The sequence below is a fragment of the Gymnoscopelus microlampas genome (genome assembly GCF_963454915.1).
Source record: "Gymnoscopelus microlampas genome assembly, chromosome: 7".
NCBI lineage: Eukaryota > Metazoa > Chordata > Actinopteri > Myctophiformes > Myctophidae > Gymnoscopelus > Gymnoscopelus microlampas.
In genome coordinates this window covers 33,723,983-33,748,698 of record NC_139944.1, presented here as the reverse complement: position 1 = coordinate 33,748,698, position 24,716 = coordinate 33,723,983, and the positions used below count along the sequence as shown (strand labels likewise).

Here is a 24,716-nt window from a genome sequence, read left to right as displayed (position 1 = left end):
CATTTGGAATTATATGAAAAACAGTTAAAACCTATCTCCTCCTGGGATTTTTGAGTAATCTGCACAAAACTTTTTACACATGAACTTTGGACCTATACCAAAAAACGTTTGCAAAATATCTTCCATAAGTGAAAAAATTAAGCTTTAATGAGCCAATGAATATTGCAGTTTTATGACAATTATTCATCTGCCCCTAACACATACATGCAGACTTACCATTCTTTGAAACTTTGCAGAAATGTAAAGGGCCATTCCAAATATCACTGAAACCAATCTTACTCCAATTGGTCAAACGGGGGCGCTATAGCAATTTTTTGAAAATTGAAACTTTAAACAGGCAAAAGTCATGCCTCGTTTGGCCGACAGCCATTAGACCTGCTTACACATGTGCCTTGACTAATGAGGAACACATCTATCACGTTGACCAGTAAGCACCGCCCTTAGATTGTCCGCAATCTTGAGCAGTTTGAAAAACACTTAAACCCAGGATTTTTCAGCTATTTGCGTGAAACTGTATCATCATTGTGATCTCCTTTCACAGGTTCTTGTCTGTTGGTGGCTTCTCGCTTAAATGTGTGCCCCACAACCTGAAGGTCACCAGTTCAAGCCTCACTTGGTGCAGACTTCATCTGAGTTGCATTTCACACAACATGACTATCAATGAATACATCTGCAATTGTTAAAGATAACATGAAATACTTAATTGAGTGTTTTTTACATACAGCTGATCTACAATCTCACAACTTTTCAGATAGCAATGAGAGTATGTTTTTTCAATGTATAACATACTTCATTGTGAAAATAGCCAATGTACAATCTGACAACTTTTAATGGTTTGTGAGCTTGTAGATCGGCTACTTTCACTAATTTTGGTTCTGAGGAGATGTACAATTTCTTCATTGGTAAATGGTTTGTGAACGAGTGATCTTAGTGTTAGTGAAACAGGGGCTTGGGTCATGACAGAAGGCAAGAGTTTGTGATCCTCAACAGACAATATCAGCCTGGACAAAGATATAGCACTATAGGTAGTGTTGCAGCTACCTAAGAGTGCTTCATGACCGTAAGGTTGCCGGTTCAAGCCTCACTTGATGCAGACTCATTTAAGTTGAAATGCAAAAAACATGACTCAATCTATTCCGTTTCCATGGCGCTCTCTCTCTCTCTCTTCAATCTATTCCATTTCCATGTCTTTCTCTTCAATCTATTCCGTTTCCATGTCTCTCTCTCTGTCTCTTCAATCTATTCCATTTGTCTCTCTCTCTGTCTCTTCAATCTATTCCATTTGTCTCTCTCTATGTCTCTTCAATCTATTCCGTATCTATCTATCTATCTATCTATCTATCTATCTATCTATCTATCTCTCTCTCTCTCTCTCTCTCTCTCTCTCTCTCTCTCTCTCTCTCTATCTCTCTCTCTCTCTCTCTCTCTCTCTCTCTCTCTCTCTCTCTCTCTCTCTCTCTCTCTCTCTCTCTCTCTCTCTCTCTCTCTCTCTCTCTCTCTCTCTCTCTCTCTCTCTCTCTCTCTCTCTCTCTCTCTCTCTCTCTCTCTCTCTCTCTCTCTCTCTCTCTCTCTCTCTCTCTCTCTCTCTCTCTCTCTCTCTCTGAGGGGTGGCCATAGCTGAGTGGTTAGTGAGCCCGCCTAGGGAGCCAGAGACTCTGGTTGCCCCAGGTACGATTCCAGGCCAGGTCAGCAAATGTGTCGATGAAATGAAATTTGTCCCTGAGCAAGGCTCTTAACCCCTAATTGCTCACAGGCACTCATTGGAAACAAGACCGCAAGGACTTTCATGAACTGACCTGTTAAAGGAATTATCATTTCTCTCTCCTGGCCCCATATTATCGCTGCTTGCAGCTATATTTTGAGCTTGTATTTCTGCTATTTTTGAATAGCCAAAGACATCTAACATGACACAGATGCGTTCCCGGATTCATTGAATGGGTTAAATGGTTAAGACCAGCTCTGGTAACCTGGGTAGGCAGCTTCATGATGGACTGCAGGCAGAGAGGGCTGGTTATCAGGACACATTATCAGACTGTCAGACATTGACAGGGGGGGGGGGGGCGTGGCAGCCTGCTCGGCCCTTTTATTTTCATTGCCGTCATTGACAGCACTGTTAAGAGATGTTGACAACAGATGGAAATAATTATGTTGACGATAACCAAAGCCTCCACCGTGAGAAATGCTGCAGTGGCTTTGATAAGGGAGCCCAGTCAAGTAAAGATGTCCCTTAACCAGTTGAAGAAGCCCCCCAATTCTGCTTGTAGATCTGCTATTATCAAACACACATTTTTGACAAATCATGACAAATCTTCTCTTATGGGGGTCCCTGGAAGCACATCATCTTTTCAAATGGGAGGTCTGTGACATAAATGCTTTAAGTGATACGATCAGAATTCCGGGGCTATTGGTGCAAAACGTCCTGCTGCAGTGAAGAGAACAGTTCTCCACAAGGAAAACAAGTCGCCTGAAAAGATCTCAAATCCCACAACAACACCTTGTTGCTGTATTCAGTGGTTCTCAAACGTTTTTATGTCAAGGACCCCCAAATTAATATGTATTTGGCCAAGGACCCCCACCTGAAAATATTTTTAGGAATAATATACTTATTCAAACATGTCCAAAATATTTTCAAGATTTCTTTTAACCCATTAAGACCTGAGATCGATTCTAAAGATGTTTTCTAAATCCTATAGTTTTTTGAAAAAAATATAAAAAATAATTTCCCACGATTTTTCAAAAATAGCAGATCTACAAGCTCATAGCGCGGCACTCGGTGCCGCGATATGAGCTTGTAGATCTGCTATTTTTGAATAGCCAAGGAAATCTTAAAATGACACAGATGCATTCCCGGTCTGTTAAAATGCAATAGATACAAGCTCACAACGCGCCACGATGCAACACAATTCCCAAATAGCCGAGGTATACAGGGTTAAAGAAGTGGTTAAACTAATTTAGCTGTGGACCCCGGCCCTGGAGACCCCCGGCCCTTGGAAAAAACCCTGGGGGTCCCCAGACCCCACTTTGAGAACCACTGAAATAGCTCACTATACCCTTGGCTCAAACCACCAAACTAGAGTGGGTTAAAACAAAGGCTGGCTACAAAACTCTTTCCACATCAGGAGGATGGAAATGAATCTCCTCTCCTCTCAGTTAATGGCTGGTTACTGCCCACTAGGGTACAGTGGAAGGGAGATGAGGAGTCAGTGTTATACAGATGATCCCCTAAACCTTTCCTCCTGTTCCTTAATAACCAACTTAGCGGTTCTGGAAAGTCCTTGTGCAGTGGTAAATGTCAGCGGAGAACGTATGGAGAATGTCTGAAGAGTGCAAAACTGGCTGTGGAAAGTAGACTGACTGAAGCAATCAAATGGCAGGGAATTTGCCAAATCAAGCATAGGCTGGGGTTGCCATGGCAATCAATTGGCTCATTTGGGCCACGGCCAGAGCCTTTTCTGGCAGTGCTGGACAACCGCCTATCCAACCGACTCGATGCCGGGCACTGCAACCCCTCGGGTCGTCTGCAACGTGTGTGTGTGTGTGTGTGTGTGTGTGTGTGTGTGTGTGTGTGTGTGTGTGTGTGTGTGTGTGTGTGTGTGTGTTAAAGTCGGTCTGTCAAACGGTTCTCGAGATATGTGGATTGAGTACATACATACAGTACGTACAGTCAGTGGTGGAAATAGTACTACATTTTTTTTACTTAAGTAAAAGTATCAATACTGCAATATAGAAATACTAATAGTAAAATAGTCAATAGTATTGGACTGGTAAGTATTGGCATCAAAATGTACTTAAAGTACCAAAAGTAAAAGTACTCATTAAACAGAATGTCCCATTTCACATTTTCTATTTTCGGCTATTTTCAGATGGCCGAAATGTATATAGGGCTGAAGTGATTACTGTGATATTTTGTTATGATAATCGAAATCTACAAAGTAACTAGTAACTAAAGTTTCAAAATAATTGTAGTGGAGTAAAAGTACAATATTTGCCTCTGAGATGTAGTGGAGTAGAAGTAGAAGTACTGAAAATTGGAAACACTCAAGTAAAGTGTACTTAGTTACTTTCCACCACTGCGTACAGTACGTACAGAGATTCGGCGCATTTATTGTAGGAAAGGTTGTTATAATTCCCATACATGTCAGTGTACCACTGTCTTCCACTCAGTGGGAGGAAAGGTAAGGCTTGACTCACCTGTAGAGTTCACACGTCTGATTGCCAAAGAGCACGTTGACAGTGCTCCCCGCGCCCAGGTTCTCCCCCACAATGGTGACCTTGGTGCCCCCAGACTCCGGCCCTCTGCCTGGGGTTAGGGCGAGCATGGACGGGGTCTGGAGAGAGAGGAGGGTCCACCGTTCATGAATGTTTCATTCAACACAGTCCCATACATGACTATACAACATGTCTACTTCAATTATACAGCATTCTGCAAAAACACTTTTTTCTGAAGTGATTTCATACAAAGCTTGATCTGTCTGTCTGTCTGTCTATCTTCAGCCAGCGGCCTGGTACTCACAGCAGTGAACAAACAGATCAATAGGAATACTGTTTAACTTCACTGTAGAAGGACTGACCCGGAGAAAACATGGATCTTCTTTCAGATTATTTTATAAACAAACAAGTCTTTAATCAGACTAATCTATTCAGTAAATTGTAAAAGATCAATTCGATTTTTCTTCACAAAGATTCTTTCACACGCACACAAACAAAAACAAGCTTTCTGATGATTATTCGTTTAACCGAGAAATAAACAAGATGTCGACCTCAAAGCTTGAATCTTATTTCATCTCCAACTCCAGTTGGTGAAATAAAAACAGACAGACTTCAATAAAGGCTCACAACTTTCACCTGGATTCACCTCTCGGGCACAGTCTGTGTGATGGAGTTGGTGATGAACTTCACATATTTACACTCAGTGCGTGTCATTTAGAACAGTGGTTTTCAACCTTTTTCGTATCAAGGTCCATTATTTATTCAGCATTTGAGCCACGGACCACGGTTTGATGATATTTAGCCTCTTAGACCCAAAACTTTGAATATTTTGTTGTTGTTGAATACGATTTTGTCCTCAATTCCATGCTGTATTGATGTTGGCAACAATAATTTAACTCTTGAGAGCGTAAAATGAAACCAAACGCACACATAAAGGTCTGTTTGGATTCATTTTATGCTCTCAAGAGTTAAAGATCTATAAGGATCCATTCGGTTACCAACTCTCCATCATTTAGCTGGGGACCACCTTGAACCCCCTCAAGGACCACTGGTGGTCCCCGGACCACTGGTTGAGAGCCACTGATTTAGAATAAATACACAATTGAAATGAGAGCTGTCTCTTTACCACAAAGGAGTAGAGCTGGGAGGACTGGGTGCGTAGTTCTGGGCGGCATTCTCCAACACACAGCTGGACGGGCCCTGGCGGGCTTCCCTGCGGAGCAGCAGCCATCTCACATACAATCCTGATTGTACACACGCACACGCACACGCACACGCACACGCACACGCGCACACACACACACACGCACACACACACACACACACACACACACACACACACACACAATAATAATCACTGTACTGTATCACATTTTGTTATCAATAGCACCAGGGAGGGAGGCTGTCCCGGTCTCTCTCCCGGCACACCAACGTGATTGAGGCAGACTTTCATGGAAGTTGCGGGTCAATACAGAGGGCCATCTTTCTTCCAAATGGAAAACCTATAACGGCAATATAACACAAATGATAAACTGCTCTCCTCCCCAACTGCGGCACGATTGCCACCCACCATTACCTCCCCGTTTCCATGACGACGGCGCCGGCTCCTTCAATAAATCAGTATTGCCTGTCAGGTCAATAAGATAAAGTGCCCCATGAATAAGTCATTATAGCAACTGACCCTGCGACGAAATTAATGGTGGAAACAGCTGTAATGCCATGTTTTAACCCGTCTAGACCGGGAACGCATCTGTGTTCATTCTTCGATTTCTTGCTATTTTTTAAAAATCATGAAAATGTGTGCAAATATTTGAATATATATATATTTTTTAAAGAGAACATTTTTGACTCAAATCTTTGCTTCTGGGGGTCTCTGAAACAAAATATTTTGAGATGGGGGTCCGCGGACAAATACATATCATTTTGGGGGTCCTTGACATGAAAAGTTTGAGAACCACTGGTATAGCAAGCAACATTACGTTTTTTCAACAACAAAAAAAAGGATTTAGAAGACATTTGTAGGAAAGATTTGAGTTACAAATGTTCGCTTTAAAAGAATATATATATTCAAACTAAAGATATGCACACATTTTCATGGTTAAAACAAAAAATAGCAGATCTACAAGCTCATAGCGCGGCACTCGGTGCCGCGCTATGAGCTTGTATATCTGCTATTTTTGAATAGCCAATAAAGAAATCTGAAAATGACACGGATGCGTTCCCGGTCTTAATGGGTTAAAGCACTCGCTGTGCACCCCAAATGAATGGCCTCCGCCCGCAAACGCGCCGCTCGGCACGTGCACCTCTTCACCCCGGCCGATACAATAAGAGCATCCTCCTGCTCCACTTGCTTACAACCCTTCCTTCCTCTCTCTTTCTCCATACATCATGAGAGTTTTCCAATTTTCCGCTGGCATGTTCCCTTCTTCTTCTTTTTGCCTTTCTTATATTACGAGGGATATAAATAAAGTCCCTGCGGCCACGGAGCACCCAATCACATTACATGGCTGCGAGAGGAACACATGGCTAACAGATTGTCCCCCAAGTCTAGCGACACGAGGCGCATTTCAATTACAGCTGTGCCAGCAGCCTCTCGCAAACCAGAGCGAAGAAGATGACAACACAAAGACTGGCGTTTCCTTTAGTGCTGCTGCAACACACCGCCACACAAACTATACGCCTTCATGCATAATCCTGAGGCATTATTGGACTTGGCTTATTATTAAAGAGTGTGCGTGTGTGTGTGTGTGTAGCTATGTCTATAAAGAGAGAGACAGAGAGAATGAAAAAGAGTGAGCATGTCTGTCTACGTGCATGCCCGTGAGTGCTTGCATTTCCTTTTTTTTTCTTCTGGCAGAAACCTCCGTTATATCCATATTTGTACTTTTTATGTTGTTTCGCAAATGAATGTCCTACTTCGTCACTTCGTCACAAAAGTAGTAAAAATACCCGATCGATAAGCTCACAATGCGGCACATCACAATGCGCTGTGAGCTTGTAGATAGGGTATTTTCACTATTTAAAAAATGTTTTTAAAGGGCAAGACCACTTTGGTAGATGGTTGGGTTGTGTACCTTGCCATGATGTAACAACAAAGGTGGGCAAGAAATCTAAAATAATTTCTCCATTTAGATAATTGATAATTCAAAATATGCTCCTCATTGACTTACATTGTACAAGAGGAACTATTTTAGTGTGTAAACGAACTCGAACAAAGCTGACTCTGACAGTATAGAACATCACCAAACACAGTACTGTTTTTTTTTTAATGAAAACTTCCTGTTGATTTTGCTATTTTTATTGGGAAGAAAACCCGGACTGGATCTGCGGATCTGGATCCGGATCTTCAAATAGTAAAAACAACAGGAAGTTGACATTTTTATTTAAAAAACAAACAATACTGGGTTTGGTGATGTTCTATACTGTCAGAATCAGCTTTGTTTGCGTTTGTTTGCAGGCAAAAGAGCCTGCATCAGAGTGGTCTTGTCGTACGATGTAAGTCAATGAGAAGCATATTTTGAATGATCAATTGAATCAATGGAGAAATTATTTTAGATTTCTTGCCCACCTTTGGAGTTACAGCATGGCAAGGTAACTACACAACCCAAACCTCTACCAAAGTGGCCTGGCCATTAAAGTGAAAGTGGTTACGTGTATCTGTGGGCTTTTAAAATATTGAACACTGAAAAGGGCCCGCTTGTGACTAATAACTACATTGGATCCATTTTTTTGGGTTTCTCCATACAGCGGCGATATCCATGTACGTGTGTCAGCACAGTGTGTCTGCTTGGAGTATAGAGTATGGAGGGGGGGGTGGCTATGTCTCTTTTTACCGTTCTGCAGTGATGTATCCTTCCTCCTGTGGGGTGCACTGCACCCCCGCCACCTCCACGTTGCCCTCCAGCTCAGAGAACGACAGCCCCAAGTTCAGACCCTGGATGGTGACGAGCGTACCTCCTTCTGGGGGCCCTGAGACCGGGCTGACCTGGAGGCGTTGGGACGGAGAGAGGATAAGGATGTCATGAGATCACGTAACATCATTCTTTAAAGACTTGTTCAGATCTGAATGGGCATTTCTCGAATGTCCAGTGGTTCTCAAACCTTTTCATTTCATAACTCTGAGAGTGTACCAATGGAACCTATTGGAACCATTTGTACACTCTCAGAGTTACAGTGCCTGTAAGGAATGGGTCCATTTGGAACCCCCTCAAGGAACGCTGAGGGTCTCTTTGAGAACCACTGCTCTTTTTGTATAATTTATGAATGATTGTTTTGAATTCACTTTACTGAATTATACATAAGAATCAGATATTGCTGAGAACAAAGTCATTTCAACATGTGCCACAGCTATACTCTTCTAGTACATTGGTATTGGCAGCCATACTAAGATTGATTGATTGATTGATTGATTGATTGATTGATCTATTGATCGATCGACAGCTCTATTGACAAAATGCATAATTATGCATAAACATTAATTGTGCATATCTGTCAAGAGGATAAAACATAGCGTGTGTGTGTCTGTTTGTCTGTCTGTGTGTAAAACTGTGAGAGTTACATGTTATGTATGCATGAGTGTGTGTGCCATAACTGTGTGTTTGTGGGGAAAGGGGGTGGGCTTGTGTATATAAATAAGCAATAGGACACATGTAACATTGTGAGATCATTAAGATTGTTTCCTTTAACATTTAGGCAACCAAGAATCGGTTCACGCACAAATAGATTATTATTATTTTTTTAAGTGATGCATTGCACTCCAAAACCCAGAGAAAGCCCAATCCAGAAACTTTCAATACAAAGAAAGAGGGAAAGAAAGAAAACTATCCTGATCACCTTCAACAGTGAACCGTTTCAACCCGGTGTGCCTATTTTTGGCACATAATTATAGGCACAGTCATGATAAAGCCCACAACGCATGTGAGTTTCTAGATTGGCTATTTCCACTATATTCATCGAATGTCAAAGTACATAAAGTGTAGGGGCTTAAAAGGCTCAACCTGCCAGAGAGATCCCAGACCAACTCTGGTCCTCCGATCCCTGGAGCTCCAGGCAAGCCACTCTCTTCTTCTTCTACTGCCGCGTCTTCAGAAACACACTACTAATGTGACAGGGAAACTTCAAAGGCTTGCGGCTCTTTGAAGTGAGGGAGCCTCGCCTCCCTTGTGTCTGACCCGCTGTGCCTCATTCAAGAGAACGAACAGCACTTTGTGACACGTAAGATACACAGCCACCTTTCCCTAAACAGGCTGAATTTGTTTAACCCTTCAAGATCGGGAACGCATCTGTGTGTCATTTTTAGATTTCTTTGGCTAATAAAAAAAATAGCAGATATATAAGCTCATAGCGCGGCACCGAGTGCCACGCTATGAGCTTGAAGATCTGCTATTTTTTGAAAAGTCTTTGAATATATACTTTTTCAAGTGAACATTTGTACTCAAATCTTTGCTTCTGGGGATTCTACAAGTGTCTTCTAAATCCTACAGTTTTTTTTTATTTATTTATGTTTCTATATCAGTGGTTCTCAAACGTTTTCATGTCAAGGACCCCCAAATACATTATATGTATTTGGCCATGGACCCCCAATATTTTGTAATAGGGAATCCCAGAAGCAAAGATTTGAGTCAAAAAATGTCCCTTGAAAAATATATATATTCAAAGATTTGCACGAATTTTCATGATTTCTCAAAAGAAATAGCAGATCTACAAGCTCATAGCGCGGCACTCGGTGCCGCGCTATGAGCTTGTATATCTGCTATTTTTGAATAGCCAAAGTGTAAAATAACAAAAAATGACACAGATACTTTCCCGGATTGAATGGGTTAAGCTGCCTGCCTGCCAAGCGCTTTTGGGGGATTCAAGCGGCTTGTGATGAACTGTGAGGCAGTCTCTGGTAAAAAGAACACAAAGTTCGCCTGATGGTATTTGTTGTTTGAAATGTATGGAGTGCATCCAGCAAAGCGCGCTGGGTACACTGCGTGCATGTGAAATGTGCTGATGAATAATGCTGGATGGGTTCCAGTGGTTATTGCTGCCAATATAAGCCTCAAAATAAACTTTTGTAAAGTCACAGTTATTACATATTTTATTTTATATTTGAGCTAATAATTCCATTGCATAATTATTAGAATATTTTCCAGTCATCAGTATAAAAACGGTGTAACTTGTCCGCTCTACACACCCACGTGTTCTAAATGAGAATGGATTTGTATACACGCGTATAGCCACCAGGCAAAATGAATGACATGACTGAGAAACCCCTCTGTAATGCATAGTCCACTTGATGTATGGTACACGGGTCCATTTGGGTCCATTTTTACACTCTCATATATAAAGTGTGCTTAATTGGCTTTCACTTCTAAGATAAGTGCTCGTCGCTTTGCTGACAGTGATTGGCTGATTAACTACCTATAGACCGACTGGCTGAGGCAGTGTTTATTTTCGCTATTTTCTTCTTTTTTTCGCAGTGGCGGCGGGTGGGGGGGTGCCTAGATTATCTATCTATATTAGGGGCTTCTTGCCAGAACAGCCCATTAAGGTCTGAGGTTCCGATTCTACAAAATGTCCTCTAAATCCTAACAGTTTTCTGAAAAACCTATGTTGCTACATCAGTGGTGCTCAAACATTTTCATGTCAAGGACCTCCAAAATGATATGTATTTTTCCGCAGACCCCATCTCAAAATATTTTGTTCCAGGGACCCCCAGAGGCAAAGATTTTAGTTCAAAATGTTCGCTTTAAAAATATATATATTCAAAGATTTGCACTCATTTTCACGATTTTCTCAAAAAATAGCAGATCTACAAGCTCATAGCGCGTCACTCGGTGCCGCGCTATGAGCTTGTATATCTGCTATTTTTTTAAGTATAAAATAATGGTTTAATAGGTAACCCCTGGAACTGGACTGAGGATACCAATACTGACCTCGTTGATGCGTGGGTTGGTGCACTTGACGTTCCTGACGGACCGGTCCAGCCAGCGGCTGGCGTAGGGGGAGATGGGCGGGCAGTGCTGCTTCATGGTGCAACGGCCTTCGCCCGAGCACCAGCCGCACTGGAACTTCCTCTCGGCGCGCAGGCACATGCCACAGCTGTCCCTCTGAGCGGCACACTTGTAGAGGTTCACTGCAACCAAGACAAACCCATTCTATTGAAAAAATCTATTCATTTGACACACACAAAACATTCTGTTATCGGTGTTATTGAATAGGCAGTGGTTCTCAAACTTTTTCGTGCCAAGGACCCCACATATATTTGGCCGCGGACCCCCCATCAGAAAATGTTGTGTGCCAGACCCCCAGAGGAGAGACAAGATTTTTCAAAAATATTCAAAATAAATAAATATCAGATGTACAAGCTCGCAGTGCTACACAAAGTGACTTGTATAGTATATCTGCTTTGAATAGCCAACGTATAAAATATGGATAAAGGGGTTAAAATCATTGTGATGCTGTGCTAACACATTTTGTTGGGGACCCCCTGGAACCCCCTCAAGGACCCCACTTTGAGAACCACAGTGAATATACAGTATAGTTAGGAGCACAACAGGCCATCATCAATGATAAATAATACGTCCCATGTCCTGGAGCAAGTACTGTACTGTGGAGAAGACCTTGAACAAGTCAGTCAACCTCCAGTGACCAACAGTAGAAGAGGTCAGGCATATCTATATGTCGCTGTGGGGCAGAAACCTTGTATCTCCATCTTTAATCTTTTTATGTTCTTTAATAAATGAATGTCTTACACTGTACTTGTCATACAAAAGTAAATAGCCGATCTACAAGCTCACACTGCGTCGTGATGTGACATGCTGTGAGCTTGTACTGTAGATATAGCTATCTTTGCTATTTTTGCACATCACCATTACACAATAGTATAATACAGGGCAGTCCATTATAAAGGTTTATTATATTGTAAAATTGAGAATATTACAAAAAATATAATAAAAAGATTATTAAAAAATCTATTCAAACCTTTTCATGTCTTTTCATTGATATATAATAATATAATAAAAACCTGCTTCCCAATTATTCGATTAAGCTACATGAGCAACATTAAGTCTCTAAATATCGGTTTCAATATATTTTCGGTTAATTGCCCAGCCCTAGCACCTGCTGTCGTGAACTTTCTCTCAAGCCCCTGTGGGAGCCTTGAACTTGAAGTGGCTGGTCTCTGTAGTAGAGTGAGAGCTTTACAGCTCTCTGGCCCTATATGCTGGCAATGATGGACGGCAGCAGTACCTTTAATCTTCTCCGGATTGTCGATGATGAAATTGCCGTTCCATACGATGGACAGGTCCACCGCCAGGTCGCTGATCTTCGCACCCTCGTAGATGTACTGGGGAGAGGAGGAGGAGCGAGAGAGAGTGAAGAGGAATTGGGTTGGGGGGGTCAGAGGAGGAGAGGCATATTGGCATAAGATAGAGAGAATAGTTGTCCAGAGAGAGAGAGAGAGAGAGAGAGAGAGAGAGCGAGAGAGAGAGAGAGAGAGACAGACAGACAGACAGACAGACAGACAGACAGACAGACAGACAGACAGACTAACACCGTCTCACTCTCCAAAAGGCATATTGTGAACAAACATCAACATGTGCCTTGAAGGCTGGGGGCAAATAAGGCACATGTTGACTTTTCGGGACTTCCGCATTACAGCAATGCGGAAGTCCAGTTCTCACCCTTTTTGACGGTCCGACCAAAAAACGGTTATAACGTCAGAGGCGCGTATTGTGACCCCCCCCCCCCCCTTCACGTCCCAAATTGCCCCCAAAAGTCAAAATATGCCTTTTGGGAGTGAGACAGCGTTGGACAGACAGACAGTCAGAGAGACAGACACACAGACAGACAGACAGACGGTGGAAGAGTGGGAGTGTGTGGGTGTGGTGGAGAAAGAATAGAGAACGAGTAAGGAAAGAGAGAGAGGGCAGCGAGCGAGTATACAGGCTTTTAACCACCTGTCATTTCTACCATGGATGTCTGCTTCCCCCGCTCTCTCTCTCTCCTTGGCTGACATGTGGTGGGGGGACAAGCAGGTCTAAGTGGGCTGGAGTGCCCCATCATCCGTGTCTGGGGAAAACGCCTGGTTCTCTCAGCGGTATTATAGAGTGAGGAGCTGAGGTGAGGCGTGGACTGCATTAAAAGTAGCTGCAGCGGTGAGACATTTCATACTGTATAGTCACGTCTACAGTGCCTGTCCTTCTATTCGCTGTATGAATGTGTGCTACAGTGTGGGAGCAGAGGGAGCAGACATCCATGGTAGTGTGTTTACCATAACCGCCCTCACATGCGAACCTCTCCTTGGCATACGTCACGTTCAAGACCTACGGTATACAGTTAGATGTCACCCTGTGTGACATTATCATGTTACCTCTGACGAGACAATGGCATAAGACCCATTTTTCATCTTCAGCGTTTAACCCACTGAGACCGGGAACGCATCGGTGTCATTTTTGGCTATTCAAAAATACCAGATATACAAGCTTGTAGATCTGCTATTGTTTTTTAAGTCATGATTGATTATTGCAATTTTACGTTTTCTGAAAAAAACTATGTTTCTATATCAGTGGTTCTCAAGCGTTTTCATGTGAAAGACCCCCAAAATTATATGTATTGTATTGTAGTGCCGCGCTATGAGCTTGTATATGTACTATTTTTGAATAGCCCAAAGTATAAAATAATGGTTATATAGCTCAAATCTAAAATGGAACAGATGCGTTCCCACCTCCCTCCCCTCCCCTCCTCCATTCCTCTTCCTACTCAGTATATGACACAGACAGCTCAGGCGTTTTTTCCCCCCTTTTTTCTTCTCCACTGATGTGCAGTATGTGTGCCTTTCCCTATACGTTCCTCCAAGGCCAGACTGTCTGTGCTGTGACAGATGCTATAGAGCTCCCTGAGGGGAATTGTTGGAGGGGTCGTACACGTACGTACCGAGCTGTTCTGACACTGCACGCTGGTGCTGTTGAAGCGCAGCGCCGTGACCCGGTGGCTGACCCCCTGGACGTGCACGGCGCACTCGTAGCCCCGCTGACCCGACTGCGGCTGGGGGAGGTTGCGGGCCCTCAGGGTGATGGGGCGCACCTCGCCCGCCGGGATCAGGATCTCCCCCGACTGGAGCAGCTGAGGGCAGTCCTGCAGACAGACCAAACACAGCAGTGGTGGAAAAAGTACTCAAATGTTTTACTTAAGTAAAAGTATCAATACTGCAATGTAGAAATAGTGGCCCTCATTTATCAACGCGGTGCAGCCCAAATAATGGGCGTACGGCGAGATCACCGCACCTTTCGGCATTTATCAATGTATCCTGACGTGGGCTTCATCCTACTTTACGCTGAGATCTCACGTCTGGTCGGGACCAGTTGTTGATGTTGGCTGCGCCTGTTTATTCCATTCTAGACCTGCGGAGCAGCATTTTCTGACTGTCTGACAGGCATCTGGACAAATAATCCACTCCTAAATGTATATCTACACTAATAAATAATCCCTGTGAAAATATAACATTTTATAAAGTGATTTAAACAAACTGCTTTTGCTTTAACAGTCATTCAGATAAGATTGTAGATCTGGCTACATTGAAAATACCAGATATACAAGCTCACAAGCCAGCGTCGCATCGCGACGCATTGTGAGCTTGTAGATCTGCTATTTTCAAAATATACAGCGCTTCTGCGAGGGCACTCTCGGGAGTTTAGACAGGTGCAACGGCGCTGCACCGGGAGATCAGACATTTAACCCATGGTCCAACACGTACCAGCCTTCATTCATTAATGTTCTCTCCAGGCTATCTCTCATTAATGCGGAGCGGGGCGGGACTCGCCCGTCCGACGGTCCGAGTCTCACTGGGAAATGGGAATAGCCTACATGAGGGCTTTATTTTAGTGTAACTCGAACGCGCACTGCTCGGTATGGGTTAAATAAATTAATATACACACGTAATCCATTCATGGCGATGTGATTGGTATCATAATATGTCATTCACGTATTCTACAAGCTTACGTGACAAAGATTGTAGCCTAGCGCTACGGTACGGATTACATGAGAAACACAGCTGGGCGGGCGTGTGTGTGTGTGTGTGTGTGTGTGTGTGTGTGTGTGTGAGAGAGAGAGAGAGAGGGTCGTGTGCGTGTGCGTGTGTGGCGAGGCGACCGGGGGAAACTCTTTCTTACTGGCTTTTCATGTCTTTGGTCGTATTCTGGTTCTTCTTTTCATGTCGTAAAATCGGGGCGTTTTGAGAATATTTAAGGGCGTGTTATTTAAATGACGCTCGTTTTCAGACGTGAGATTTACCTGATGTACGCTAGGATCGGCTGTATAGGATCTTTTGATAAATGTGACTTCGACGTTGGTGTACGGTCGAATATATGGAAAAATGTACGCCGGTTTATACGCTGCGTTGATAAATGAGGGCCACTCTGTTACAACTAAAAGTCCGGAATTCTAAATTTACTTGAGTAAAGGTACAAAAGTATTGGCATCAAAATGTACTTAAAGTACCAAAAGTTAAAGTACTCATTATTCAGAATGTCCCATTTCAAGTTTTCAAAATGTATAAAAATCTTTTGAAAATAGCAGATCTACAAGCTCACAACGCATCGCATCGCGACCCGTTGTGAGCTTGTAGATCGGCTATTTTCAAATACCGTAAATATATATATAGAGCTTAAGTGGTTAATGTATGTTTAGTAATACAAATCTAGATATGTAGTGGAGTGCAAGTAAAAGTATTGAAAATTGGAAATACCCCACTAAAGTAAAAATACCTCAAAATTGTATTTAGGTACAGTACTTAAGTAAATGTACTAAGTTACTTTACACCACTGCCAAACAGATACAGTCATGGATTACACACACACACACACACACACACACACACACACACACACACACACACACACACACACACACACACACCTTGACTGGCCTTCCTTGACTGACAGGCGAAACAAACACTGGCACCTGTTTATTTTTAAGGCAGTTGATGGGACTTTACAGCTGTATATTAAATCTGGGCTGGAATGGAATCCTGTAACATATAGGACACGCTCCAATGACCGGCTCACTAAAAATAAAGGTCCCCAAAGTAAAGACTGGAATGGGAAAAAAACAGCCTTTTGTTTTAGTGCCCCAACCACTTGGAATGACCTACAATTTAAATCTTTGATTGCAGACCTACCCACACATGTCTGCAACTGCCTTTAAACTTGTGTTTAAGATAAGAAAGGTTCTGTTTTATCATTGATGTGAATATGAAATTGTACTGTGATGAGAATGAATAAAGGTTTGAAGGAATGAATGAACACACACCGAATGTACGCACATTTTGTGTCTTCCTACAGTCGGTCAGTGGTTTCATTTGAAAACACTGCATTTTAATGTAACGCTAGAGACACTGTTTCCTCTCCTCTCTCCATTTTGGAGAAAAAGAGATCTTTTCTCTCTAGTGCACGGCTACCTGGCAGAATAAAGGTTAAATAATGCATTGAAATTGAACAACCATTAACGTGCCTAACAATCTACTTATTAAACATTTACTAAGCAGTTTTTTGGGTCGTTAAAACATTGAAGATACCATCATTAAGTAATATGCCTAATACAATAATTAGCTTATCACAAATGAGTTGCTACTTAAAGATTAACATAATAGTAATTCAATTCAGTAATTAACCATTAAATGGTGTCCATTATGAAATGTTACCTGACTCCACAATCAGTTCATCAGCATGGACATTACTTCTCAAAATGAAGTAATAAAACTCTTTCTTATTTTTTCCCCAAAATGTTACCCCACGATTTTTGTAACCCATTTTTTCACTCACTGCCAATTGCCTAAGTTGTAATCCTGGGCGTTACTCTCCCTCTGCCAGCCTGGGGAGAGCCCCTAACTCAGCTCATGCTTCCTTCAATGCATGAGGAGTGAGCAGGCCGCTTCTCATCACCTGACAGGGGGGAGTTTCCCCGGTAGGACGTAGCGCGTGGAAGGAACACGTTATTACAACCAGTTCCTTTCCCCTCCATCAGGCGCCCCGGCTGACCAGGGGGAGGCAGTATAGAGACGAGGATTACAGCATGTTTTTGTGAGGGCACCTACCCTAGGGGACACGGGGAGAACATGCAAACTCCACACAGAAAGGCTCTTTCGCCAACCCCACCTAAGGTACTGTATGGCCACTGATGACACGGAGGAAATGACACGCCCCCAGAGTCCCCGGCGGGAATCGAACCCAGGACATTCTAGCTGTGAAACTCTTTCTTAATAAAGATGTCCTCTGATGCTTGCCATCTGCCTAAACTGCATATGCTCACCAATTTAACAATTCATTTTTTTAACATAAATAAAAAATAAAGTACATTTTTTGTGAGTACAAGTGTCTGAGACAACATATACATTTGCAAGGCTAGTACAAGTGGAATGTTTGTAGTGCCATTATCTGAGCCAATTTCGGCTCAATGTTTTTACCATGCATGCTAGTGCGTCTGGTGACGCTGTCGAATGCTGGGTTTTCTCGGTTGAAAAATGTTACGGCAAATCGGGATCGGGATAATCCAGCATGAACCAATCGCGAAAGAGTCCAACTTTGGCCACGCCCCCATCTCAGAAAACGGCTGCACTGAGAGGGCTTTCAGACTGAATGATGGAGTAAAACTAAATGAAAATTCAGGCAGAGTGTCAGGCTACTAATATTCCCTTAGCCCGTCGTACAGTATGTACTGCAGAACAGTTTGAGCTGCATCTGACCTTGTCAGAGTTTAAAAGTGCCTGTGTGTGTGTGTGTTCTTGTAAACGTACCTCTGAGGCGTTGACCCGGCCCTCCTGGAAGGAACAGCTGCTGGGGTCGTGGGTACACAGGTTGCGATATTTACACCAGTGGCAGCGGAACGTACTGTTCACACAGGACAGACACCTGGATGGAGGAGGAGGACATGTACATGTTGTTGAGCGTGCAAAATGTTGAAAAATCTCTCACTCAAGTACTGTACTTAAGTACAATTAAAGGTATTTTAGAAAAAATGTATTTTTAGCGGTGCCAACCGCTCTATATCTGACTTTGTCCGTGTGTCCGTGTGTCTGTCCGGGTGTCCGGGTGTCCTCTGTATTCTTATTGGCTGGGCTATAAACAAATATTGATGACAACATCAATACGGGGCTCTTCAAAGGCACCGCTTCCTTCACACAGGGTGTGATTTTTTACTTTACTTGAGTATTTCCAATTTTCAGCACTTTTACTTCTACTCCACTACATCTCAGAGGCAAATATTGTACTTTTACTCCACTATAATTATTTGAAAACTTGAGTTACTAGTTACTTTGTAGATTTGGATTATTATTACAACACATACATTAACCATTTCAGCCCTATATACATTTTGGCCATTTGAAAATAGCCGATCTACAAGCTCACAATGCGTCGCATCAGATCGGCTATTTTCAAAAGATTTGTATACATTTAAAAACTTGTGAAATGGATAATGAGTACTTTTACTTTTGCACTTAAAGTATATTTTGAAACCAATACTTTTTTTACTTTTACTCAAGTAAAACATTTTCCACCACTGCTCGTATCGCCTTTGTGTCTCAGTTTCCCCACAAGGGATGGGGGAAAAAAATCCAGATTTAAACTTGTTCTCTGGCTTTCATCTGCATCTTCCCTTCATGACAGAAGTGTGTTCAATAAGGTGCGCTCCACAGGGGGACTCATACAGTAAAAGCTTTCAAGCGGATTCATCTGATCAGTTTTGTTTCATGTAAAGAGCAGATGTTTCATGTTTTGTACCTTCTTTATTTCTTGCATAAACACCTCATTACTGCAACACTGACTGAGCACAGAGAATGCAAGCATTGTCACGAGAACAACCTCAGGAGAATGGTCTCCAGAATGCGTCATATTGCGTTAAAAAGTTTCAAGCTATGAAACTGGCTAAGAAAATGCTTGTGCAACATAATTCGGTATCTGTCACAGCAGAGCCGCTCCATTGTGCATGCACAGGCCCAATGCAGCAGTTTTAACCCATTAAGACCGGGAACGCATCTGTGTCTTTTTGGATTTCTTTGGGCTATTCAAAAATAGCAGATATACAAGCTCTTAGCGCGGCACCGAGTGCCGCGCTAAGAGCTTGTAGATCTGCTATTTTTGAAAAATCGTGAACATTTGTGCAAACCTTTGAATATATATATATTTAAAGCAAACATTTGTAACTCAAATCTTTGCTTCTGGGAATTCTACAAATGTCTTCTAAATCCTAACAGTTTTCTGAAAAACGTACGTTGCTATATGAGTGGTTCTCAAACTTTTCCATGTCAAGGACCACCCAAAACTTTGGCCGTGGACCCCCATCTCAAAATATGCTGTTCCAGGGACCCCCCAGAAGCACAGATCGGAGTTTAAAATGTTCGTTTTAAAAGATTTGCACAAAGTTTCCACGAAGATCTGCTATTTTTGAATAGCCAAATAAATCTTAAAATGACACACATAGGCGTTAATGGGTTAATGTAACTCTAGAGTGAAAGATTGGGGAGGCGGGTGGTGATATACTGTAACTTTTAGGAGAAGAATGGAGAAGTAGCTTCATACTGTACTATGTGAGAGAGAGATGGAATGGAGATGCTGATCAGATGCACAGCGGCTGATGCACTAAACAGGGAGCTTAGTGATTGGACAGCCGCAAATTGGATGATGTGCCCAATGTTCCCGCTGGGAACGAAATAGGCTTTGGGGAGCGGTGGCGTAATAAATGACACACCGCTGCGGGCAAAGTGGATCAGTGCATCAGTTAAGCCTGTTTTAGACTTAGTTGCGCCGCCGGTTGTCGTGCCCTGAACATAGCCGATCTGCAAGCTCACGGCGTGTCACTGTGAGATGCACTGGAGCTTGGAGATCGGCTGTTTTTTGTAGATCGGCTGTACTCATTATGGAGAATGTAAATGGTAAATGGTAAATGGTGCATTTATATATATATATATATATATATATATATATATATATATATATATATATATATATATATATATATATATATATTTCAAATAATTATAGTGGAGTAAAAGTACAATATTTGCCTCTGAGATGTAGTGGAGTAGAAGTACAAGTATTGGATATTGGAAATACTCAAGTAAAGTACAAATACCTCAAGATTGTACTTCAGTACAGTACTTAAGTAAATGTACTTAGTTACTTTACACCACTGCAAGTATAACTATATGGTTGCGAGAAACGCTCCTCCCGAACTTTCCTCATCAAATAAGACAAGAGTGGCTGTGAAATAGCGCGTCTCACAGCAATGTGTGCTAATGCCAATAAACGTACAGCAGCATCACAGTCATTTACAATATTGAATAGCTGTGAAGGGCCACTGTCCCCATGCATGCACACGCACACACACATGCCTACTGTACTTACAAGTGTGTGTGGTTGTGCAGTATACTGTATGTTTGCATAACAGTGTGCGTGCGTGCGTGCGTGCGTGCGTGCGTGCGTGCGTGCGTGCGTGCGTGCGTGCGTGCGTGCGTGCGTTTGCTCAGACGCAGACACCACATGTGTGTGTGTGGGGGTTTGCGGTGTGCACGTGTGAGCGTGCGCATGTGTGTGTGTGTGTGTGTGGGAGTGCACGTGTGTATGTGGTATTAATAGAAATAAGCCTGGCAGGGCACACTACAGCTGCAGGATAATTAATTATAGAGGCTGATGTGATGCTGAGGCGATGTGGTACTGAGACATACTGAGGCGGGAGCTGGGGGTCGGGGGGAGGCTGCTGTGGTGAGTGGGGGGGGGGGGGGGGGCAAGGAGGCAGGGCAGTTGGCGAGGGGGTGCATTTGGTTCTGAAATATTAATCACAGCGCTCACAGGGTCAATCTGCAGCTAATGGAGGCCATGCTGGGGATAGCGGAGGGGTGTGATGATGAGCTTATGACTTTTTCTCTTTAACCCAGTCAATCCGGGGGAACGCATTTGTGTCATTTTTAGATTAGTTTGGCCATTCAAAAATAGCAGATCTACAAGCTCGCTTTTTGAAAAAATAAATAAAAGCAGAGATTTGAGTTTTCCATTTTTCCATTTTCAAGATTTTTCAAAAATAGCAGATCTACAAGCTCGTAGTGCGGCACTCGGTGCCGTGCTACGAGCTTGTAGATCTGCTATTTTTGATGGTTATAGCTCAAATCTCAAAAAAAATGACACAGATGCGTTCCCGGGTCGCATGGGTTAATATGGGTCTATGGACACCCCAGCGGCGCAATTCTGAGAGGCTGTAATAGATGGCTTTCGTATGATCTGTGGGCTAACCCCCCAGTGTTTATGAATTGTCCATCAATCAAACCGTTGCTGCAGTATAGACTCTGACAGTCAAGTCTTTGTGTGTTATCACTCACGTCTTATAGGTTGCTGCACCGTGCTCGCTGCACTTTCAGATGTAAATGCTCCCATATGGCGGATGGATTTGTCAGAACATATGCGGCATTTTATGCTCAGTAAACATTTGCCATGGTAAATAAAGGTTAAGAGAAAAATCTTCTAATAATAATCCTGCCTTCAGCGATTACTGCAGTGGTGTAAAGTAGATAAGTACATTTACTCAAGTACTGTACTTAAAGGGCAAGACCACTTTGGTAGAGGTTTGGGTTGTGTAGTTACCTTGCCATGATGTAACTCCAAAGGTGGGCAAGAAATAAAAAATAATTGCTCCATTGATTAGAAATTGATAATTCAAAATATGCTCCTCATTGACTTACATTGTACGGTAAAACTGCTCTCAAAGTCACTCTTTTAGCACAAAAACGAACGCAAACAAAGTTGATTCAGACAATATAGAACATCACCAAACCCAGTACTGTTTTTTTTTTTAAATAAAAATGTCAACTTCCTGTTGATTTTGCCATTTTTAATAAGTAGAAAACCCGGACTGGATCGGCGGATCCGGATCCAGATCTTCAAATAGTAAAATCAACAGGAAGTTGACATTTTTATTAAAAAAACAAACAGTACTGGGTTTGGTGATGTTCTATATTGTCTGAATCAGCTATGTTTGGGTTCATTTATGTGCTAAAAGAGTGACTATGAGAGCTGTTTTACTGTACAATGTAAGTCAATGAGGAGCATATTTTGAATTATCAATTTCTAATCACTGGAGCAATTATTTTTGATTTCTTGCCCACATTTGGAGTTACATCATGGCAAGGTAACTACACAACCCAAACCTCTACCAAAGTGGTCTTACCCTTTAAGTAACATTTTTTGGTACTTTTACTTTACTGGAGTATTTCCAATGTTCAATACTTTTACTTCTACTCCACCACATCTCAGAGGGAAATATTGTACTTTTACTCCACTACAATTATTTGAAAACTTTAGTTACTAGTTACTTTGCAGATATAAATAATTATATTATAAAACATACATTAACCACTTTTGCCCTGTTTTACAGCGTCGCATCGCGACGCGTTGTGAGCTTGTAGATCGGCTATTTTCAAACATTTTTGTACTTTTACTTTTGGTACTTTAAGTATATTTTGATGCCAATACTTTTGTATTTTTACTCAAGTAACATTTTGAACACGGGCCTTTTACTTGTAACAGAGCATTTCTAAATTACAGTATTGATACTTTTAAGTAGAAAATGTGAGTACTTTTTTCCACCACTGGCGATTAGTGTTCTAGCTGAAATCTTATACGATTTTTTTTTTTTTTACAAACAAGCCACGGCTAATGACCTCACGGTTGATCTAAATCATATCAGACAGATGATTTGAACTGGGTTGTGGTGGGAGAACTATATCTGACAGCCTGATCTTAAGTAGGGTTGTGAGAGCGGGCTGGTACATCATTGCTTTAAATGAGGTTGGCGCTCTGCTATCTATTGACCCAATACAGGGAGGGGAGGAGGGGGGGGGGGACTCACGTGTGATGTATGCTGCAGTTATAGAACTTGACCTCCGTGCTGGCCACCATTTGACCCGTTTCTTTGGAGTTGAGGCGAAGCTCCACGCCAGACCAGTCTGGGGAGGAGAGACAAGGGAGGGAGAGATGCATTAAAAATATAGAGATAAAAAATAAATACATTATTACATTGTGTAGTTTGTATTGTTTTTTAACTCAATTATTGATTTCTTTTAGCCCACTTTCCCACTCCCAGAAGAGGCCTTGCCTTTTGCCAGGCTGCAGTTGTAAATAAGAATTTGTTCTTCAACCACTTGAACCACAACATGCCTGGGGGGGGGAACGTCTGCCAAAAATAGCAGATCTACAAGCTCAAGCTTTCGAGCGTTTTGAGCTTTCAGATCTGTAATTTTTGGTGAAGAGATTTGGTGTAGAGTACAGTTGTAACTCAAATTCGTTTCACTAAGACTAGAGGTTTTAACCCATTAAGATCTGAGGCCGCTTCTACAAATGTCGTCTAAAACCTATGTTTCTATATCAGTGGCGCTCAAACTTTTTCATGTCAAGGCCCCCCCAAAATGATATGTATTTGGCCGCAGACCCCCATCTCAAAATATGTTGTTCCAGGGACTACCCAGAGGCAAAGATTTGAGTTACAAATGCTCGCTTTAAAAATATATATACTGTATATATTCAAAGATTTGCACAAATTATTATGATTTTTTAAAAACAGCAGATATACAAGCTCATAGCGCAGCACTCGGTGCCGCACTATGAGCTTGTAGATCTGCTATTTTTGAACAACCAAAGTATAAAATAATGGTTAAAGTGGTTAAAATCTAAAATGACAGATGCTTTGGTTAATCTTGCCTGTCTGGCTAAATAAAGTTACAAAAGAAACAGAGTTAGAATAGAGGGATGACGACAGAAAAAGCGAGAGAGGGAAGTCAGCAGATCAAGGAGGAGGAGAGGGAAGAAAAGGAGAACGGGAGGGGAGAGGGATAAGACATGCTCAACAGTGAGATGATGATGAAGATGAGGTAAGAGATTGGTAGAGATAAGAGATGAGAGAGAGAGATAACAGAGAATGAGAGAGACGTGGAAGAGAGAGAGCGAGAAAGAGAGAGGCGGGATGGAAACAGACAGAACGAGTGAGAGAGAGAAAATGAAGAGAGAGAGAGAGAGAGCGTGACACAGAAACTAACAGGGTTCATTCCAGGGGAATTAGTGAAAGCCATCGATTAACCCATTCAATCCGGGAACAAAACATGTCTTTGGCTATTCAAAAATAGCGAGTGCCGCGCTATGAGCTTGTAGATCTGCTATTTTTGAAAAATCGTGAAAACGTGTGCAAATCTTGGAATACATATATATATTTTTATAGCAAACATTTGTACAAATATGTTGATCCAGGGACCTCCAAAATGTTTTGGTTATAAAGATGTTGTTTCCAAAAATATATGTATTCAGAGATTTGCACATTATGTCCAAGATTTTTCAAAAATAGAAGCAGATCTACAAGCTCATAGCACGGCACTCGGTGCCGCGCTATGAGCTTGTAGATCTGCTATTTTTTGAAATAGCCAAAGTATAAAATAATGGTTGTACAGCTCAAATCTAAAATGACACAGATGCGTTCCCGGATTGAAT

At 42.2% G+C, this 24,716-nt stretch overlaps 1 protein-coding gene across 1 annotated transcript in view; it reads right to left on the bottom strand.

Moving 5' to 3' along the window:
* The window catches only part of LOC311049121 (plexin-A2-like), a gene marked incomplete at both ends in the record, with an annotated part of 97,294 nt that overhangs the window by 30,690 nt on the left and 41,888 nt on the right, over window positions 1–24,716 (bottom strand). The window contains 8 exons of the mRNA XM_084062591.1: window positions 4,192–4,328; window positions 5,336–5,453; window positions 8,043–8,194; window positions 11,130–11,329; window positions 12,445–12,541; window positions 14,131–14,331; window positions 17,987–18,101; window positions 23,089–23,185. Of these exons, the coding sequence (XP_083918717.1) occupies window positions 4,192–4,328; window positions 5,336–5,453; window positions 8,043–8,194; window positions 11,130–11,329; window positions 12,445–12,541; window positions 14,131–14,331; window positions 17,987–18,101; window positions 23,089–23,185 (1,117 nt within the window). The remainder of the gene's footprint in view (window positions 1–4,191; window positions 4,329–5,335; window positions 5,454–8,042; window positions 8,195–11,129; window positions 11,330–12,444; window positions 12,542–14,130; window positions 14,332–17,986; window positions 18,102–23,088; window positions 23,186–24,716) is intronic.